The 22,496-nt window shown below is 41.1% G+C and overlaps 1 protein-coding gene across 3 annotated transcripts in view; it reads left to right on the top strand.

Moving 5' to 3' along the window:
• Positions 1-22,496, top strand: part of LRRC49 (leucine rich repeat containing 49) — a 128,972-nt gene that overhangs the window by 48,161 nt on the left and 58,315 nt on the right. The window contains exons 9-11 of one of the 3 annotated variants that reach the window (XM_075897737.1): positions 4,123-4,184; positions 16,792-16,914; positions 17,007-17,154. In XM_075897737.1, coding sequence (XP_075753852.1) covers positions 4,123-4,184; positions 16,792-16,914; positions 17,007-17,154 — 333 coding nt within the window. The remainder of the gene's footprint in view (positions 1-4,122; positions 4,185-16,791; positions 16,915-17,006; positions 17,155-22,496) is intronic. The other 2 variants (XM_075897738.1, XM_075897739.1) reach the window with 2 other exon arrangements.

Genomic DNA, 22,496 nt, shown 5'->3' on the forward strand with positions numbered 1-22,496 from the left:
GTTTGAAGTCCTCCTCACCAGGTTAGCCAATCTATATCCAAATACTCCTTTCCCCTTCCTTGATAGGTGAACCCCATCTCTGCTTAGCAGTCCCTCTTTTTGGAACAGCATCCCATGATCAGGAAAGTCAGAGACCTCCTGGTGACTCCATCTTTACAGCCAAGGATTCACCTCCAGGATGCACCTGTTTCTGCGTGGACCCCTATCTTTGACCAGAAGGACTGACAAGGACATCACCTGCATTCCAGACTCCTTCACCCATACTCTGAGCCTTGTAGTCACTTTTAATCTGCTCTGGGTCATACCTTGCAGTATCATTAGTGCCCACATCAAAGAGTAGTATGGGATAGTAATCAGAGGGCTGGATGATCCTTGACAGTTCCTGCACCACGTCTCAGATATGGGCTCCTGACGGGCAACATGCATCCCGGGACGTCATGTCAAGGTGACAGATGGGTCCTTTTGTTCCCCCCCAGAAGAAAGTCTCCAACCACCACTACCCTATGTAGAACCAGATACACTTGATTTAGGTCCCAGGAGTCAATGGGAAGTATCCCAAAATTCTATGTATTAGAGAAGAAACAGGAGACTCAGGAGTAGATGGGGTAAACAGACCTCTTTTATTTCAGGACTAAAATAGAAGAATTATCATTTAATTTTGGTACTAAAAAGAATAGGTTTTTTTTGCACAGATGCTGTGGGTGGTGTACCTAATATAACGTGACAGAATAATTATGGAATACAAATATCTTATATGTTAGTTGCAACTTCAAATCTTAGTTAATCTTAAGCAGCAGTATTGCTAACCCAAAGATTTCAGAAATCATGTTAGGAACCCAAAGACATGAGGTGATGCTTTCTGGTTCTAGTTAACTGGTAACCAACCAGTGGTGGCTTGAGGAGCGCTCTGCCTGCTGCAGGCAGGGGACTGTTCCAGCCCCACAAGGGGCAGTTTTTGTCCAGAGCATAGAGCCTCTGCCTGAATGAGCTAAACTGGAGGAAGCAGGAATTCAGTTAGTCTGTGTCCTCTGTACAGTACCTGGGGTGAACATATACCCATATTTGAGATGTTTGCAAGCTATTCCAGTGCAGGGTTGCCAATTTTGGTTGGACATATTCTTGGAGGTTCTATCACATTACAATATTAATTTTTAGTTTCTGGAGATCCCAGGACATTCCTGGAGGGTTGGCAGCTGTAAAAATCATGGTGTCTATGGCAGACTACGATCCAAAGAAAATTCCTTCACATCCCACAGTATTGTGATCAGCTAGACACTGAGGATTTGAGTAAGAATCACCATGCACACAATCTCTTAACATCTAGCTTGTAGGTTTATTTCTGTCCTGCTCTTTCCCCACATCAGCCATAATCACAAGTGATAGAAATGTAGCCGTGTTAGTCTGGGGTAGTTGAAGCAAAATGCAGGACAATGCAGCACTTTAAAGACTAACAAGATGGTTTATTAGATGATGAGCTTTCGTGGGCCAGACCCACTTCCTCAGATCAAATAGTATTTGCCACCATGGATGTAGAAGCTCTATATACCAACATCCCACATGAAGACGGATTACAAGCAATTAGAAACACTATCCCAGAGGACACTACTGCCAACCTGATAGCAGACCTATGTAACTTTGTTCTCACCCACAATTATTTCCAGTTTGAGAACAACTTATACCTCCAGATCAGCGGCACAGCCATGGGTACACGCATGGCCCCACAGTATGCTAACATCTTTATGGCTGACCTAGAACAACGTTTCCTCAACTCCCGTCCCCTTTCACCCCTCCTCTACCTACAGTACATCGATGACATCTTTATGATCTGGACACATGGCCAAGAAACACTGGAGATATTCCACAGAGATTTCAACAACCTACACCCCACCATCAACCTCAGCCTGGACCATTCTACACGAGAGATCCACTTCCTGGACACCACCGTACAAATCAACAATGGAAAATTAGACACCACTCTCTACAGAAAACCCACCGACTCATACAGTTACCTACATGCATCCAGCTCCCATCCAGAACACACCACACGATCCATCGTCTATAGCCAAGCCCTTCGATACAACCGCATCTGCTCTAACCCCACTGACAGAGACCAGAAGCTTCAGGATCTCTACCAAGCATTTATAAATCTCAACTACCCACCCAGAGAAATAAAAAAGCAAATTGAAAGAGCCAGACGAATACCTAGAAACCATCTACTTCAAGACAGACCCAAGAAAACCAACAATAGAACACCACTTGTCATCACCTACAACCCCCAACTTAAACCTGTCCAACACATTATCAATAAACTACAGCCTATATTGGAACAGGATACCATACTCAAAGAGGCTCTGGGAGACAGACCCATAGTCTCCTATAGACAACCACCTAACCTCAAGATGATTCTTACCAACCACCACAGGACATACCACACTAATACCAACCCTGGTACCTTCCCTTGCAACAAACCCCGTTGCCAGCTTTGTCCACATATTCATTCTGCTGATACCATTATTGGACCTAACCAAGTGAGTTATAAGATCAAGAACACATATTCCTGCGCATCCAGAAATATAATCTATGCTATCATGTGCCGAAAGTGTCCGTCTGCTATGTACATTGGACAAACATCTCAGACACTTCGCCAAAGGATTAATGCCCACAAAACAGATATCAGACAAGATCACAAAGAGAAAACAGTTTCTTGCCACTTAAACCAGAAAGGACACTCTCTAAATGACTTAGCCACCTGCATTCTGCTACAAAGACCTTTTACATCTGCACTTGAAAGGGAATCCTCTGAACTGTCATTCATGTTAAAATTCGACACTTGCCAACAAGGACTTAACAAGAATTTGAACTTTCTCACCCATTACCAAGACAGTTTCCCCAATTATCACCTGTAATACCATTAACTCACAAACATCCCACTCTCCCTACCTTTAATATCAGCAATTCACAGACACTTACCTTCCTTCCTCCCCCTTCCCACCCCCCCCGCATCCCCCTTCTGTTCTGCAATGTGATTTGTCCTTTTCATATTTGTTCATTTTTTTTAATTGTATCCTTTGGTATATATGGTTGTGACTACTTTCTTCCACTATTTGATCTGAGGAAGTGGGTCTGGCCCACGAAAGCTCATCATCTAATAAACCATCTTGTTAGTCTTTAAAGTGCTACATTATAATCACAAGTATAAGTCATGGAGAGTAAATCTGATGGAGGGTGGGAATATGGGCCTACCTACTGGAAAAACAAACAAACAAATGGCCTGCCCCTGCGCCAGTCTCCTAGTACTTGGATTAGGTGTGTTCATATCCACAGCTGCAAGTTGGAGAATAGTTTTATACAGGGTGGGGAGATGTACTTAATGTAATAAATGAGTGTGTGGATAGATAACGACAGACCACTGTTTCTAATAAATGTGGATTTGTATTTTGCAAATACCACTTGCTCTTAACTTCTAATTCAACATGTTTAAAAAGAAAATATTTCAAATATTCCAAAGGATTTATAATAGCATGTTAAAACATTTATAACAGTTTTACATAGTTAAAATACATCGACTCTGGAGTAAAATCTTTTAAAAGCTATCTATATGTTGTTTTTTGTGTCTGGGATTTTTGTATAATTTAAAAGCTAGTGAGTTGGTTGATAGGGGAGAATCCTTATTTAAGTCTTTCACTGACAGTACGGCTACTGCAATTTGGAAGCTAATTTATGAGTTTACACTTGGAAATTTTAGTGCAGAATGGTCAGAAAATCAAATTAATATTTATGCAGTTTGATTACAGTATGCTTGCCTGAAGCTTGAATGCTGAGGCAAGCACCTTGGCTCTTTTCCTGAAAGCCTGTTAAAAAAGGTTATCAGCTCTTTCTCTTTAAAGCTATTTAGCTATTTACCTTGCAAGTGGTGCAGCTTGTTCTGCAGAATAGATATCTGCACTGAAGCACTCCCTTGAAGTCTGCACCAGAGAGGAGTGGAGCTGCATGTTCAACAGAAATCAATGTTGCAGCAAGGTTACAGAAAATAGAAATGTGTATATATCATCATCAGGACAAGTAGAGAGGTTCAAAAGATGTTCTTTTTCCCCTCATGAATTTGCTTCTCATTCTTTCTAGAAAGATGTGGATACTTTGCCCTGCCTCCAACATCTGTTTCTCAGCTTTAACAATATATCTAGGTAAGGGGGCTACCAGTTTGCTTATCAGTAACTTAAGTATAACGTTGCAGCTGTATTTAGTTAAAATTGGAATAATTTATTGGTAGTTACATTTTTCTAATATAGCAGATTGAATAAGAAATATACAATGTTAAGATTATACAAAATAATTGAAACCAAAGTTCTTGAAACCCTCATCCTTTAAATGTACAGTGGAAGATTCTACTATGTTTAAAGATGATCATACAGATTATAGTTATGAAAATAGGATTGTAAATACTGTATCATTTTAGTGTTAATTTAAGTATCTGTTTAACACTATATTACATTTATGTTTATATGTGTTGCATTTAACATATAATCCATTGTATGCATTCATCTCAACATAAAATCTTGAATGAAAATCTGTTTGTTTAATGTGACTAGATTATTCTTAATTTGTACTGCTTTATGAATATCTTTTGTTCCCTTAAGCTGCAATCTATATTAATTATTGTGTCACTCTTTCAAACCAGGCCATCAAAACATAATTCAGTTTTCTCAGTAATATTTCTATTATTTTAAAAACTGATTAACATGTTTCATTATAAATGTATAGAAGCATTTATCATCTGCATCTGTATTCTAACTGTATTTTCAAATACTGGATTCTGTATTTATAACCATCCCAAAATTTTAAAAACTTAATTTTAAAAAGTACTGCATGCACTATTTTGCTAACAGAGCAATTTATGGTTGCTCATATCTTAATTGTTGTAGATTTCTCAATAGCTCTATATTTAACTTAATCAAATTATTTTATTAGAGACCTAGAAAAGGTACTACATTCCTTTATTGCTGGCAAAATGTATTATGTTTTTTAAGTACTTATTCTCTTTATAGAGATGTAATTTATGAAAGATGTAAGTTATAATTAATGTTAAGGTTTTATTATGCTAGTAAGTTAAAGTATTTCATGCAGACCTTTATTTTATTCTTTGCAAAGACCTACAATTTACTTGTTTGTGACCCTTAAGGTCTTAATACAGTGATGCAGCATTTACCCCTAAAATTACTAGGTATTAAAAATAAAGTTTGAAAATCAAATATGAGCTTTTACTAAAGCTATTGCACATGAATTAATCTGCTCGTGCCTCTGCTTCCTGTTTTAAATTTGGATAGTAGTAGATAGAGATTAGCATTTTATTTGTTGAATAATCGTTGGCTCCCAAATTTCAAACATACTTTTTGTTTCTATTCTGCCAACAAATATCCTAAACAGGTTTTAGCAGTTGGAGGACTGCAGTGGCCAGTTCCCCTGTCACCAGGAAGTATTGCTGCAGTCAGTGTTAATTGCTTTATCATTTTATATAACTGACCTAGTAAACTCATCCAGCTCTCAGTCTCCTCTCCCACAATTTTGTATACAAAATTATATATATATACAGGCAGTCCCCGGGTTACATGGATCCTACTTACATCGGATCCCTACTTACAAACGGGGTGAGACAACCCCGCACTAGCTGCTTCCCCCCAGCAGACCAGGGAGATGTGAAGCTAGCGCCACCCCCAGCAGACCAAGGAGACGCGGAGCGGCTCTTCTCAGCAGACACCTCAGCTTGAGAATAAAGGACTGAGGGAAGTGAGTTGTGGGAGAATAAAACTGAGCTCTGGAGAAATGTTTGGCTAGAGTTTCCCCTACAATATGTACCAGTTCCGATTTACATACAAATTCAACTTAAGAACAAACCTACAGTCCCTATCTTGTACGTAACCCGGGGACTGCCTGTATTGCAATATACAAGGAGAAAAAAGCACTTGAAAATAAGCTTGAAAAATCCAATTGCTTACATAATCTGTAGGTGATTTTCAAATAGCTTGCTTGCTTTTATAATGTATTTGGTGTGGTTGCAGTGAAGCAATGTGTGCACATCTCAGTCTTAGAATTTGTTCCTAAGTAGGATATGTCTACACCTTAAATATTATCTTGCAAGTATATAATGTCTAGTTTGGTTTAGAGTTGAGATCAGTTTAAAAAAATAAGAAAGCAGATGAAAATTGCACTTTTCTACTCTATGAACTTTGTTTGGACTAACCTGATGCTTTACATGTCTATCACCATGTGGTGGTGGCAGCATTTGGTTTGCTGACGTTTTGAAATCTTGGCATGCCATTTCACCACGGAGGTGAGAGAGCACTGAATATGCATTTTGTATTATATAAGTGACATGTTTGGTATCAGAGAAATTATTTAAAAAATGTGTTATGACCAGTTTTGTACTAATATATTGCCCAATGCAGTTTGACTTGACCAAGGCATTTAAACTGAAAATTGGCAAGTTTAATGGGAACTTGAGACACAATTTTAACATGGAGTATTGCTGTATTCATCAGTTAGCATGAAAATTCCCATTAACTTGGTTGCCATTTAGGGAGGGTTGGGGGGGGGCAAGCTGAGTTCCTGAAAAAGGGGTAAATTGTGAGATGGCAACATTTGCAGATACTACAAAATTACTCAAAATAGTAAAACCTGACCACAAGGATTTACAAAGGGATCTCACAAAACTGGGTGATCGGGCAACACAAAGGCAGATGGAATTCAGTGTTGAGAAATGCAAACTAATGCACATGGAAGAATATAATCCCAACTATACACAGAAAAATGATGGGATCTAAAATAGCTGTTACCATTCAAGGAATCTTGGAGTCATTGTGGAGAGTTCTGAGAAAAAATCTGCTCAATGTGCAGTGGCAGTCTAAAAACTAAAAAAACTAACAGAATATTAAAAAACAACTGTCTACTAGCACCTTAAAGACTAACAAAACATTGTAGATGGTATCATGAGCTTTCATGGGCACAACCTACTTCTTCACATTACATTAGGAGAGGATTAGATAATAAAACAGAAAATATCATATTGCCTTTATATAAAAGTCATGGTATGTCCACATCTTGAATACCTGTATGCAGATCTAAAAAAAGGTATCTTGGATTTGGAAAAAAGTACAGAAAGGGCAATAGAAATTATTAGGGGTAAGGAACAGTTTCCATATAAGGAGAGATTAATAAGACTGGGACTTTTCAGCTTGGAAAAGAAAGGACTAAAGGGGGGGAGGCGGGGAGGATGTGTTTGAGGCCTAGACAATCATGAATGGTATGGAAATATAGAATAATGAAATGTTATTCATTCCTTCACTAACATAACATGATGGGCAGGAATAGTGTCCCTTGCTTCTATTTGCCAGAAGCTGAGAGTGGGTGACAGGGAGATCATTTGATGAATGCCTCTTCTGTTGATGCCTTCTGAAGCACCCAGAATTGGCTACTGTTGGAAGACAGGATACTAAACAAGCCCAGTTTTTTCAGTCTTCCCTCATATGTCTTGTTTTCTAGACCTTTAATTATTTCTGTTGCTCTTCTCTGGACCTTCTCCAATTTCTTCACATCTTTCTTGAAATGTGGTGCCCAGAACTGGACACAGTACTCCATCTGAAGCCTAATCACCACAGAATAGAGTGGAGGAATGACTTCTTGTCTTGCTCACAACACTCCTGTTAATGCATCCCAGAATCATGTTTTTTTGTTTTTTTGTTTTTTGCAACAGTGTCACACTGTTGAATCATATTTAGCTTGTGGTCCACTGTGACCTTTAGATCCCTTTCTGCTGTATTCCTCCTTAGACGGTTGCTTCTTATTCTGTATGTATGAAACTGATTGTTCCTTCCTAAGTGGAGTACTTTGCATTTGTCCTTATTAAATGTCCTCCTATTTACCTCAGACTGTTTCTCCAGTTTGTCCAGATCATTGTGAATAATGACCCTATCATTCAAAGCATTTGCAACCCCTTCCAGTTTAGTATAATCTGCAAACTTATTAAGCATACTCTCTATGCCAATATCTGTTCAATGAAGATATTGAACAGAACTGGTCTCAAAATAGACCCCTGCGGAAACTCCACTTCTTATGCCCTTCCAGCATGACTCTGAACCAGTAATAACTACTGCACATCCAGTAATTTGATCTATGCCATCAAATGCCAACAGTGCCCCACTGCTATATATATTGGACAAACTGGACAGTGTCTGTGGGAAAGAATCAGTGGACACAAATCAGATATATGTAAAGGAAACATACAGAAACCTATTGGTGAACATTTTAACCTTCCAAATCATACTATGACAGAACTCCCAAGTAGCTGTCTTGTCAAACCAGCTCAACAAGCAGATCCACAGAGAAGCCTTGGAATTACAGGTCATCTGCAAATTCAATTCACATGTTAATGGACTCAGTCATGATGAAGGTTGGTTAGGACATTACCAGTTTAACAACCATTGAAGATACTAACAGCTGTCTGAGTAGTATCCTTTCTGACATGGGAATCTATCTGTTGACTTTGATTTTTATCTGCTTAGGTATAAGTGCCCATTCTTCAGATACTTACTGATGCTCTGTCTCCCACCCCCCTCTGTTATTCTTTCTCCCTACCCCTTCCCCTCTTCTATTTATTTCAAGTGTTCCCATCCCAAACTCATAACTCCGGTCATCTGAAGAAGTGGGCTGTGCCCACGAAAGCTCATAGAATACTAGGACTGGAAGGGACCTCAAGAAGTCATCGAGTCTAGTCCCCTGCCTTCATGGCAGGACCAAATACTGTCTAGACCATCCCTGATAGACATTTATCTAACCTACTTTTAAATATCTCCACAGATGGAGATTCCACAACCTCCCTGGGCAATTTATTCCAGTGTTTGACTACCCTGACAGTTAGGAACTTTTTCCTAATGTCCAACCTAAACCTCCCTTGCTGCAGTTTAAGCCCATTGCTTCTTGTTCTATCCTCAGAGGCCAAGATAAACAAGTTTTCTCCCTCCTTCTTGTGATACCCTTTTACATACCTGAAAACTGCTATCATGTCCCCCCTCAGTCTTCTCTTTTCTAAACAAACCCAATTCCTTCAGCCTTCCCTCATAGGTCATGTTCTCTAGACCTTTAATCATTCTCATTGGTCTTCTCTGGACCCTGTCCAATTTCTCCACATCTTTCTTGAAATGCGGTGCCCAGAACTGAACACAATACTCCATTTGAGGCCTAACCAGTGCAGAGTAGAGCGGAAGAATGACTTCTTGTGTCTTCCTCACAACACACCTGTTAATACATCCCAGAATCATGTTTGCTTTCTTTGCAATTGCATCACACTGCTGACTCATATTCAACTTGTGGTCCACTATAACCCTTAGATCCCTTTCTGCTGTACTCCTTCCCAGACAGTCGCTTCCCATTCTGTATGTATGAAACTGATTGTTCCTTCCTAAGTGGAGCACTTTGCATTTGTCTTTATTAAACTTCATCCTATTTACCTCAGACCATTTTTCCAATTTGTCCAGGTCATTTTGAATTATGATCCTATCCTCCAGATTAGTCGCAACCCCTCCCAGCTTGGTATCATCTGCAAACTTAATAAGCGTACTTTCTATACCAATATCTAAATCGTTGATGAAGATATTGAACAGAGCCGGTCCCAAAACAGACCTCTGCGGAACTCCACTTGTTATGCCTTCCCAGCAGGATTATGAACCATTAATAACTACTCTCTGAGTACGGTTATCCAGCCAGTTATGCACCCACCTTATAGTAGCCCCATCTAAGTTGTATTTACCTAGTTTATTGATAAGAATCTCATGCGAGACCATATCAAATGCCTTACTAAGGTCTAAGTATACCACATCCACCGCTTCTCCCTTATCCACAAGACTCGTTATCCTATTAAAGAAAGCTATCAGATTGGTCTGACATGATTTGTTCTTTACATGATACCATCTACATTTTTTGTTAGTCTATAAAGTGCTACCAGACCATTTATTGTTTTTTTTCTCTGAGAATGATTATCCAGCCAGTTATCTACCTACCTTACAGTAGCCCCATCTTGGTTGCATTTTCCTAGTTTATTGATAAGAAGATCATGCGAGACAGTATCAAATGCTTACTGAAGTATGTGTCTGATTAGAAATATGGCCTTTATGTTAAATCAGAATATTTCCCAAAGAATTATAGACTGTCCACCACAAAGATGTTTCTGACCTGCTTGTATTTGCATAGTGGACAGGTGTATATGTGACTTATCATTATAGTGTAGTGTTTCTTAAACTTTTTTGAGACTGAGGAACACTAAACAATTTTTTTTATGAGGAACACCAAGGGTTTTTTGTTGGGTGGGAAAAAAAGGTCGGGGGAAAGTTATTGACAAAAAAAAAAAGGTCGCCTGCCCCTTTAAGGGTGGCCATTTTGAATTCTGTTGTTCTCCCTGGCACACCTCTGACTACCTCGCGGCACACCGTTGTGCCGTGGAACACAGTTTAAGAAACAAAGATTATAGTGGCTTTGTTCATTCCTCTCTCTAAGTAACCAGATGGGGAAATTTCTCCTCTTTTCCAAAACCCTCACATGAAGGGGTTACACATGTTCCCAGCCTGTCTATGCACTGCTAAATAAATATGACAATTTATAAGTTACAGAATAAAAGACAGTCCTGGCCTTAAAGTGTATAATCTTTGGCAAATTAATTTACATTTCCCAGACGTGGAATAAAAAATAGCCTTATTGGTTTTCATATTAAGAAATACCAGTAACAATAATCTCTCTCTCTCTCTCTCTCAGCTCTAATGACACAAGTTAATAGTTCTGTTCTAGAGGGGAAAAAATTCTCAGCATTCTGCCTGATACTAATCTAGATGAGAAGTCTGGATAATTCAGCAAGAGTCCAAAAATGACTTTTTAGTCTGTGTTTATGCTGTATCTAGTGCAATGAGGTCCTTGTCCCTGATTGGGGCTCCAACATGCTATAATAATAAAAATAAACTATTAATATTCAGGTATAAGAAACCATCATGGTGTGTGGCGATCATTGGGAGTTCAACTATAAAGAGCTTGTAATTGCCAACTCCTGGGACTTCAATAGATATAAAATTACATGAAAGTTCCTAAGATGTCACAAAAATGTATAGTAGCAAATATTGATGGGGAAACAGTACAAAACTAACTGAAACAAAAAGCTTCAGGGGGTAGCAGAGTTAGTCTGTACAGGATAAACTTAAAAAACCACTAACAGTCTGGTAGCACTTTAAAGACTAACATGTAGATGGTATCATGAGCTTTTGTGGGCTATTTGTTATTTTTTAAGTTTATCCTGAAACAAAAAGGTCTGTTGATATAATTCAAGGCCTGATAAGATCATGCTCAATAAGCAGGAAAGGTGTGGAAACCAGTGAATCAAAACTGATATGTGGAAAATCTGGTCTAAATGGTGGACAAAATGAGAGGATGGGCTGTTTCACCCCTGTTCTCTTGAGAGAACAGTTGTCTAGTGGAATGAGCTTCACCATTATGACTGCTTTGCCAACCCCACCATTTCTTGCAACCCAGGGCCTTTGTCTTTCTGATCCTGGAAGTGCAGTCCAGACCAGAGAGAAGGACCCAAATGATACCACCACCTCTGCTGGTTCCAGCTGAATCCCAAACTCCAACAGGACTGGATTTTGATAACAGCTTCAGCTTTATCTGAAATAACTTACTGCCTTTCCCCAAAATAACAGTTATTACCCTCTTTTAATATGATCTAAGAGACTGTAAAACAAGGAGGTGGAGGATTTCCTTCTAAAAACTATCTCCAGCTAGAGGGAAGGGGAACAAAGGGTTTTGTTAAAATGAAAGCCTTATTTAACAAATGCTTTACATTTTAAATGTTTTAGGCATTTTTTCATTTTTTCCTGTAGAAAAGGTTAATAGGTTTTTTTAATAGTGTGCGAGATGAGGTGCAATCATAGAATTCCCCTTACGATTGTTCTGCAATTTGCTGATTATGACACTGACATTTGCCACCTGGTTCTGTGGGGCTCTCCACCACCCTGTCCTGCTGGACCCCAGATCCTCTGGTCACCCCCAGACAAGACACAGAGTTGAGGTTATGGCCCTCATGGACAGCAGTGCAGACACTGAACCACTTCTGCTCTGGGAGGTCTCAGTTTTAGGGCTCAGAATCCAGAAACCCAACCCCTAAAGGTATCAAATCCCCAAATAATCTAAAAGTTTTACACAGAGAAAACTCATGAAGTAAGCCCTCTTTATCAATGAAACAGATATGCACAGTGATTGCTTCCCCGAAGTAAAAATTACTTACAGTGGGTATGATGATAAACAAAAGAGTTTTTTTATTAAATACTAGGGGGCTGCAACCCCTGTTTGCTATGCTTGCCAATTCTCCTTTCTCGGGGGGTAGGCAGCCCCAGCTTTGTTCCCAGCTGCCAGGTAGGGCCAGGGCCAGGCCGAGGCATGGCAGGAAGCTCTGGCATGCTCTGGCCTTGGGGATACCTCCCTGCTCCTCCCTCCCCCGCTCCCGAGGCCAGGCGAGCCATGGCTCTCCCTCTCCAGCCGCTGGGGCTTTGGGTTGGGCCAAAGCCACGTCTGGCCTAGCTCTCTCCCTCTGGCCGCTGGGGTGTTGGGCTGAGGCTGCAGCAGGCCTGGCTCTCTTCCTCTGGCTGCCCGTAGGGGTGCCAGGTGTCTGGTATTCACCCGGAGAGTCTGGTATTTTCGGCTCCTGTCCGGCAAAAAAATTCAGAGAATACCGGACACCTGAGATGTCCAGTATTTTCTGAATTTTTTCACCATCCAGGAGGCAAAAATGCTGGGCACCTGGCAACCCTACAAACACTCAGTGCCCGGCCAACCATCCCCTCCCCCCGAGTCTCCCCCCCCCCCCGGACTCCAAGGCTTCCCCTGGGTCTTAGTGCTCAACCTCTCCAATGTTCATATCCCTGCACTCTTAAAGGGGACATGCTGTTTTATTTTTTTTTATTTTTTTAGCTTAAGTCCTTGGAGTCCTTTTTTCTTTTTTTTTCTTTTTTGCTCAACAACTTTGGTCTCTCTCCCCTTCCCCTTTTCCCGCCCCCCCCCCCCTCAACAGAATTTTTTCCCGGTGTTCTGTGGGGGTTTTTTGCGGGGGAGGGGGAGTGTTTGGTATTTTTGTTTCAACCATCTGGCAACCCTAGGTGCCCGGGAGTTGGGTCAGGCTAAGTCCGTGGCAGGCCCTCCTCTCTTCCTCTGGCCACTGGGGAGGGCCCAGCTCTTCCCCTTCCTGGTTGCTGTGATGGTCCAAGGCCACCCTTGTCCTTGCCCCCCCCAGCTGGCCCCAGCTCTTGGGCTCTGTGCCCCGGGGTCTTCCGCTCTCCCCCGGCTCTTTGCTGGGAGTGGCTGGGCTGAAGCTGTGCCGGGCTTGGGTTTCCCCCCGTCTGCTGGAGGGTCTGGGCTGAAGCCACATGGGCCTGGCTCTGTCCTCCGCTGCCAGAAGGGGCCAAGCCGAAGCAGCGCTGGGCCCAGCTATTCCCCATGGCCACCGGGAGGGGCCAAGCCATGGCTGCCTTATCTCTTTACCCCCTCTGCCACCGGGGAGGTCTGGACCAAGGCTGCAACCACAGTGGCTCTGGCTCTTCCCCAGGGCTCTGGGAAGGGGAGGGGAGGGCTGGGGCCACAGGCAGCCCCAGCTCTCCACATGGATCTCTGGGGAATAGGGATGTGAAGGACCAGTCGACTATCTGATAAGCAAATGCTCTTATCGACTAGTAACTTCCTTTCCTCCCGCCCCCCCCCACCCGTTTATCAGATAGAGGCAGCAAGCAGGAAGGAGAGAAGTGGGGGGTACTTCAAAGCGGCAGCGCTGCACGGAGCCCGGGATCAGCTGGGGACTCCGGGCTCCGTGCAACACTGCCAGTTTGAAATGCCATGTGGAGCCCAGGATTATCTGGGGACTCCCCAGCTGACCCCGGGCTCTGTTCAGTGCTGCTGCTTTGAAATGCCATGGGGAGCCATGATAGCCATGTCAGATTTCAAACAAAAGATATAATCTAAGAACCCTCCCCCACTAAATATTCCAGCCAAGAGTACCCTGTGTTTAGAGTTCAAGACTTCCTCAAACTCCACTTCTGGGGCCAATAACTTATTTTTAAACATAAGCTTGAGCTTTTTTGTGCATTAGAAATAAAATCCACTTCTTACTTTTTGTAAAGGAGAGCATCAGACTGAAGTTGTGCATCTGTAAGAGTTAAAAACTGGTGTGTGTGGGGGGGGGGGTTAGTTAATGTTTAGCAGAATGATTATAGAAGAATGCACTGATATAACCTGGGAAGCAGTGAGCTTGAACCTCTGTACTCCAGGGGTCCCTGATCCAGGAGCACCTGTGGTATGACCCTTAGCAGGGGCAGGAGGAAGCAGCTTTGTTCATTGCCACTCCTCCTTCTCCCCATCTGGGGGAGTGCCAGAGCAGGGATGCAGTGCTCTTGAGGCTTTTCCCTGCCGCTCCCGTAGTGGGTGACAGTGCCTGGGAGTAGTGGGATGCATAGAGCCACATGTGTCCCTGGGAGTGGGGCACCATTTAAGCCTCACCCATATCTCCCTGATACCCAGATTCTGCAGTGCCCTTCATTGCCTGGAAAATTCTTTAATCCTACATTACCCTGTTTCCCAGGTTTGCCAGATTAAAGAGGTTCAAGTGTAATACAAAATATCCTGTACAACTAATTTATACCATTTCAGGGGGATTATATTTAAGATTTCAGATCAGTAACAATATACAGAGACCTTCCCAAGAGATCCTTATTACATAATTTCCTGTCCTAAGAGATCTCCTAATAGGATTAAGTATAGTTCCATTCCATCTTTTATTAGATGTTAATTGAGTGTTTATTATTCATTTTTAAGTTTAGCAGACTTCTAAATACAATATTGTAAATAATATCAAACCAGCAGCACATAAAACAAGTATAATTTTGCTTTCCTCTTTGAGTGGCTTAGTTCTGCTCCCAGTGAAATTAATAACAAAAACTTTCATTATTTGAATGGTGCATGATTGATTCTTAAAATGTGTATGTTGTTAACTGTTGCAAGAAAATCACAGAACCAGTTTCGTCTGGTAAGTGAAGGAGGAATTATTTTAATGAATTTATAATTCCAGTCCACAAATATGTCTGTTCAGGTTTTCATATTGTGCCTCACAGCATTTTCTCTCATCAACAGTAATATCATTGATGTAAGCTTGTGAACAATTTTGTATTATTTATAGATATATAACAAGCTTTTAGAAGGAAGCAATTTTTGTAATAAATAATAACTTTACTGAAAATACATTATTTTTTGAGTTATGAAATTACCAGGTAGGTAGTCATAATGTGTTGCAGACTATTGGCCTGATCCTAAAGAAGTTTGCAAGCATGAATAATCCCACTGAAATTGATGAGGTTGCTCATATAAATGAAGTTATTCAGGAAGAAATGTTTATGGAGATGAGCCCCATATTGCACTGTATTTTTTCCAATAAACTGATTAGCTTTAAAGGTTAATTGAGATTCTTTTTATAATAATAAAAGTTCATGTTTGTTTCTCCTCCAGCAATTGGATCATATCAGAAACACCAATCATAATACTTGGGGCTATATTCTCTGAATTCCTTTTCCAGGTTTAGGTGGTTTTGATATGGCCAAGTGTAGAGGAAAAGGCACATTAGTTTAGCAGGTCACTAACTGAGGAAATACCCTTTAATTTTAAATTGTATTTATTTATAATTTTAAACCACGTAGATTCTGTAACTGAGTTTTGACTCTAGTCGTTTTTATAAGCTTAAAATAATTTTTTTTCAGTATTACATCCAGCAAAAATCTAATCTGATCAATGTTAGAATTGCATAATGGCATATTTAAGCAATTCATAGTCTAATAAAGCATACCCAAGGTATTTTATGAGACATTAATTTTAAACAAAATATTTGATGAGTAGTAAAAATAGAAATACATTATTTTATTGTTATAAAATAATTTGATTACATAACTTAAATAACATTAAAGAATTTGATGCCATAGTTTGCTTCATGTCTGTCTTACTCATGCTTATTCTCACTTGGTAATTGAGCTGAGAGAGTACCATAGAATATCTTTTAAAGTCAGTAAAAATGATTATTATAGTGCTCATTATATTAATGAACCTGGTACAAACGTGTACAAAATATTTTTGAATTTACGACCATTCGCATTTATAACCAAAACACCCATTGAGTGGTCGTAAAGGCGGTCCCCGAGTTACGAACGTGACCCATGTTTTTGAACAGCGCAGTCGCAGTGTAACTCAATGTGGTCCGAGTTACGAACATTTTGAGTTATGGCCAAGTGTTTGGTCCGTAACTCATTCTTAACTCACGGAGAGGCTGTATTCAGTTATTCTGTGGTTGAGAACTCTGATGTGCACAGTTGCGACACTAACACTATAGAAACTCTTGTATATTTACAAATACAGTTTATCAATACAGTTAGCACAGTAACAAACACCCCAATTTTATAAGATAGGGAATGTACATCCATATTTCCGTACCACATACTTACATCATTCCTTCTACAACAATCTTAGGTGTTAGCCGATCACTTGTCTCATTACCTTCACCTTCCCTATCATCACCAAGGGCCATCATTCTGGCCCTTCCAAGGACTATATCTTCTTTTTCCTATCGCCCCTAGGCTGGGGTCCCACTTTTTTAATATGTGATGCTGACACTGACATGTTTGATGCATATTCAATAGGGGATGTTTCTAATGTTGAAGTGTTCTTTTCCTATAGGTCAATATATCATTGCTTTCAACTTATTATCATATACATCAATTTGTTATCATGGGCCTTTGGTCATCTATCACAACCTGAGCCCAGCCCTAAGCTCCCATTCCACAGGCACCTTTCAGGAGAGTAGGACAAGCTGAAGATCCTCCCCCCCCCCCCCCGAATCAGTTATTTTGGGACTTTTATATAATGACGCATCTGCCTTTTTGTATGTGCAGTTTTGACAACATTCTGTGCCTTGCTGATTCCTCATCCCTGTCTGATATCACTCTTGATGGAAATCCAATAGCTCAGGAGACATGCTACAAGAACACTATTCTCCATCATATGATGCAGCTCCGACAACTAGATATGAAGAGAATCACGGTAAGGAACTTTTTGAAAAAGTATTTGTCAGATATGCAAAGCATTAACATTGGTCAATAGGATTGCTGGGTAGTATGTATGGAAAACTTTTATGTTTATATTTACGTCTGAATTCAGATGTAAATTGAACATTACAATACTGGAACTTGGTTTTGTTCTATACTAAAAATATGTATTTTTCTTGCTTAAGTTGTAACATTTTTTACTGGAAAATTTACTCGCCCCTTAATTAATTTTTGTTGTTTGGAACAACAGTAGTCCTCTCTCACTGCAACAGCTTGAAGCCAGGTGAGAAGCGCCTCTCCATTGCTGTTGCAGCTCTAGTAGGCACAACTGGGGGAGGTAGTGCATGTCCATGTTCAGGTTCATCTGCCTGCTGAGCTCCCCAGCAAACTGAGGAATGCAGCAAACTGTGCACTTTCTCTCACTCCCTGATGAAGGGAACAGCTTGCAGTGTCCCTGTGTATGAATTGGGGGCGGGGGATGGGGGTGGGGAGGATCTTCAGCGAGTCCTACCCTTGTCTACAGGTTTTTATATGTTACCGTTCCTGTTATCTGATTTGTGTCGGTTTATTCTTTTACGTAGGGACTGTCCGGTTTGGCCAATGTATATGGCTGAGGAGCATTGCTGGCACATGATGGCATATATTACATTGCTAGATGAGCAGGTGAATGAGCCCGTGATGGTGTGGCTGATGTGGTTAGGTCCTGTGATGGTGTCGCTCGTGTAGATATGTGGGCAGAGTTGGCACTGAAGTTTGTTACAGGGATTGGTTCCTGAGTTAGAATTACTGTGATGTGGTGTATAGTTGCTGGTGAGAATTTGCTTCAGGTTGAGGGGCTGTCTGTAGGTGAGGAATGGCCTGCCTCCCAAAGTCTGTGAGAGTGAGGGATCATTGTCCAGGATGGGTTGTAGATCTCTGATGATGCGTTGGAGAGGTTTTAGCTGAGGACTGTAAGTGATGGCCAGTGGTGTTCTGTTGTTTTCTTTATTGGGCCTGTCTTGTAGAAGGAGGCTTCTGGGTACACGTCTGGCTCTGTCAATATGTTTCCTCACTTCCTCGGGTGGGTATTGTAGTTTTAAGAATGCGTGGTGAAGATCTTGTAGGTGTTTGTCTCTGTCTGAGGGGTTAGAGCAAATGCAGTTGTACCTTAATGCTTGCCTGTAGACAGTGGATCATGTGGTGTGTCCTGGATAGAAGCTGGAGGCATGTGGGTAAACATAGCGATCAGTAGATTTTCGGTATATGGTGGTATTTATGTGACCATCACTTATTCGCACTGAAGTGTCCAGCAAGTAGATCTCTTGTGTAGACTGGTCCAGTCTGAGGTTGATGGTGAGGTGAAAACTGTTGAAATCACCGTGGAATTCTTCCCGAGCCTCCTTCCCATGGGTCCAGATGATGAAGATGTCATCAAAGTAGTGCAGAGGTGGGCAATACTTTTTGCCCGTGTGGCACCCCAGAAGGGGTGGGGCCTAAACAGGAAGGGGCAGGGCCACCCCATCCTCAGACCATGATTGGTCTAGGAGTGGGGAAGCCCCTTTGTCCCCCTTCCTACTAGGCATCCATGCCCTGGAAGAGGCTTAGCATGCTTCCCCACCCCCAGGCTGACCTTAATTGGCCTAGGGGTGAGGAGAATGCACGAAGCCTCCTCCCACCCTGCGAGGAGCATGTGGTACTTTGAAGTGCCACGGGCTCCTTGTAGGGCCGGGGCAGGGTGAAGGAAGCTTCACACAGCTCCCCTGCCACCCAGGCCCTGATTGGCCTGAGGGTGGAGGAGCACTCAAAGCCTCCTCTGCTCTCCCCCCTGCCCTGCAAGCAGCGCGCAGCGCTTCAAAGTGCCATGTGCTCCTGGCAGGGCAGGAGGAGGCTTCACGCATTCTCCTCACCCCTAGGCCACCTAGGGGCAGGGAAGCATGCAAAGCCTTCTCTGCTCTGTCCCCATCCTGCGAGCAGCACGCAGTGCTTTGAAGCGGTGCACGCTGCTCGCAGGGCAGGGGCAGAGCGGAGGAGGCTTCAGGTGATCCCCCGCCCCCAGGCCTTAATTGGCCTGGGGGCGGGGGAGCAGCAGGGCCTCCGAGGGCCGGATCCACCTGCTTGGTGGGCCAGATCCATCCCACGGAGGCCCTTTTGCCCACCCCGATGTAGTGTAAGTAGAGAAGGGGCGCTAGTGGACGAGACCTGAGGAAGCGTTGTTCCAGGTCAGCCATAAAAAATATTGGCATATTGTGGGGCCATGTGGGAGCCCATAGCGGTGCACTGGTTTAAAGATATAAATTATCCCAAAATCTGAAATAGCTATGGGTGAGGATAAAGTCACAGAGCTTGGCCATCAGTTGTGTCATGGTGTCATCAGGGATACTGTTGCTGACAGCTTGTATTCCATCTATGTGTGTAAAGTAAATAAAGTAAAGTATCCTCAAATGTTTGTGCTGGAGAAATTCTTTACTTTCTACTTTGTAGCTAACATTTCTTTATTATTTGGAAAATGTAGTCTAAAAATACCATTCTATGAGAATATTTGTACTTCTGTAAACTAGGAACATTTAACCTGATATGACTCTACTGTATTTTTTAATTGTCCTGATGCAAGACTTAAAAATTACCAAATGCCCTGTATTTAGGGATGAATATGTAGTTTCTTGAACATTAGTAAGTAATAATGTTATATATGAGAAATATAGTCTTGTCAGTGGTCTACAGGAAAAAAAAAACCCTTTCATTCTCTTCTTTTAGTTCTCTTAGGGTGTGTCTAGACTACCTAGTTTTGTCGACAAAAGTGGACTTTTGTCGACAAAACAATACCAGCGTCTACACTACCGCGGAGTTCTGTCGACATAACGTCGACAGAACTCCGCGGTTTTGTCGACGCTGGTATGCCTCATTTTACGAGGCAAAACACCTTCTGTCGACAGAGTTCTGTCGACAGAAGGTGTTATTGCCTGTAACACTGCGTCCAGACTACGGAGTTCTGTCGACAAAGCAGCTTGCTTTGTCGACAGAACTCCATGTGTCTGGACGCAAATTGTCGACGGAAGTTTTGTCGACAGTATCTGTCAACAAAACTTCCGTCAACAAAACGCGGTAGTCTAGACGTACCCTTACTGAGTGAGGTAGTTAAATCACTGCAACAATAGGGGACAGGAACAATTTAATTATTAAAATGAATCTTTTGGACTATGATTGAGTCATAAATTAAATACCACTGACTTATTTTATTTGTTTTGTGTAAAATTAGTTGACTACAAAAAGTACTCTCAAATATTTCCAGTTTCCAGTTCAAATTACAATGTTGGTATGTAATGAAATAATGTTATAAATGCCTTCCTAGTAAGATGATTACTTAAAATATATACTGAAGCTTTCCATTTTTCAAAGCACTGCACAAATGTTAATGTGGAGAAAACACCAAATTTGGTGCTATATTATCTTCTATATTTTCATTATAGGAATTACTATTTTGTTTTATTAATGAATTTCTTTGTAGAAACATTGGGAAATATACCAGTTATTATTGTTGATATTATCTAAAATTGTTGCAGACTCTAATTCTAATACGAAAGTGTGTGTGTGGGGAGGGGGGTGAAGAGTAGACAAAGCAAGAAAACAAATGGAAGTTTATTCATAACTGACAGCCTCCCTTCACTCATCACCCTGTGGAGACCCCACAACCCAAGCTCCCTCACTTATCTCCTTGCAGAGACCCCGCACCTCCCACTCCCTCTCATTTGCCTTCCACCAAGATCCTGCATCCCCAGCCTCCTCACTCACCACCCTGCAGAGACCCCGCACCTCCAGCCTGCTCCTGCCCCCAGAAAATGGGGGATTGGTTAGCGTAGTGCTCACGCTTTCTGGCTACTAAAGCTGCCTGTGAGTGGGGGGTTGCCCCCTATGTAAAAAGAGAAAAAATACAAAATGCCAGTTAAAGCTATATATTAAGATTGTACAAATTTAGAACAGAAAGCCACGTATGAAAAGCATAATTCTTCTAACCTACAGTAGTGTTGTGAGTACATGTTGACACTGTTTCACTGAAAAAGTTCTGTGGAGGCTCCCAGCCCTTCTATTGTCTCTGGCGGATACAACTCTGCATTCTTTTTGCTGAGCAAACAATAGACCGGGGAGGGAAAGAGGAGCAAGAAATGTCCCTCCTAGCTGGTGGTACGAAACTCAGAAGCGGGGGCCGACACTCCTCCTGTTCCACCTAAATGATGCTCCTTTTTAAGTAGCAAATTCTTAAGTATCTGAAGCATGCATATTTTGAAATAACTGCATGCGTATTTTGAAATGCTCACATTATTTCAAAATAACAGAGTGCGCATCTACATAGCAAGCCCTTTATTTCAAAATAACGGGCTTCTTGCTCTGAGTTCTGTAGCTCTCATTTCACAAGGAGTAAGGGAAGTTGAAAGAAAGAGTATTCTTCCTTCAACTTCCTGCTGTGTAGACAGCACCAAAAGTTGAGTTATTTAATAACATAGCTGAAGTTGTGTATTTAACTCAACTTTAGCCCTCGTTGTAGACATACCCCAAGTCTCTTAAATTCTCTCTCTTTTTTTCTGTCTCTTTTCCTTTTCATATCACCTAGTTAACTCCTTTACCCATTTTATTCTTACGCACAATGTGTAGTGGGCCACAGCTTGAAATAGTTGGGATAAACTTCTATTTGGAGAATTATTCTGTTTTGTTTTGACTGGAGCCTTTCTAGATAAATCTTATTGTTTACAGTTACTGCATGCAAGATGAAGCGTTGGTCACAGAAATATGGTCTGGATTACAAGGCTTGATTATTTATTTTGTTTCATTTGTAAAATATTAATAAATAATGTTCCAAATGATATTCAGATATATTAGGACTATATAGATAGTTCTGTATATATTATGGTGATAGCATTAGAATTACTCAGTATGTGAAAAACAGATAACCAAGAATAAAGTTGTTAAATTATATAAACACAAAATCCCTAATCTGTTTTATAGAAGTTAAATTCACTACTATAACAAGGATCAGCACTCAAAGAAACCTCATATAATTGTTGCAGTCTGCTAAATTTGGCAGATGTTATTTGTTGTTGAAAATAAATTACTGGAAAGAACCAAGAAAGAAAATCAAAAGCCCAGAGTAATAAGTAATAAAAGTAGATCTTTCTTTTATTGTTGTCATGCTTAAAAACAAAAGACTTCAAAGATTTAGGCTTTTGCCCCTTTTTTTGCTTCTTATGGTATAGGAAAAAACCCTGAAACATGTTATAAAGAGTTTGGTTTATTTATTTGTTTGGCATTTTTTGTTTTTTGTTTTTGGGAGGTTTTTTCCTATTTATTTTTCACCTCAGAAAAATT

This window comes from Pelodiscus sinensis, chromosome 14 (assembly GCF_049634645.1).
Source record: "Pelodiscus sinensis isolate JC-2024 chromosome 14, ASM4963464v1, whole genome shotgun sequence".
In the NCBI taxonomy this organism is placed as follows: domain Eukaryota; kingdom Metazoa; phylum Chordata; order Testudines; family Trionychidae; genus Pelodiscus; species Pelodiscus sinensis.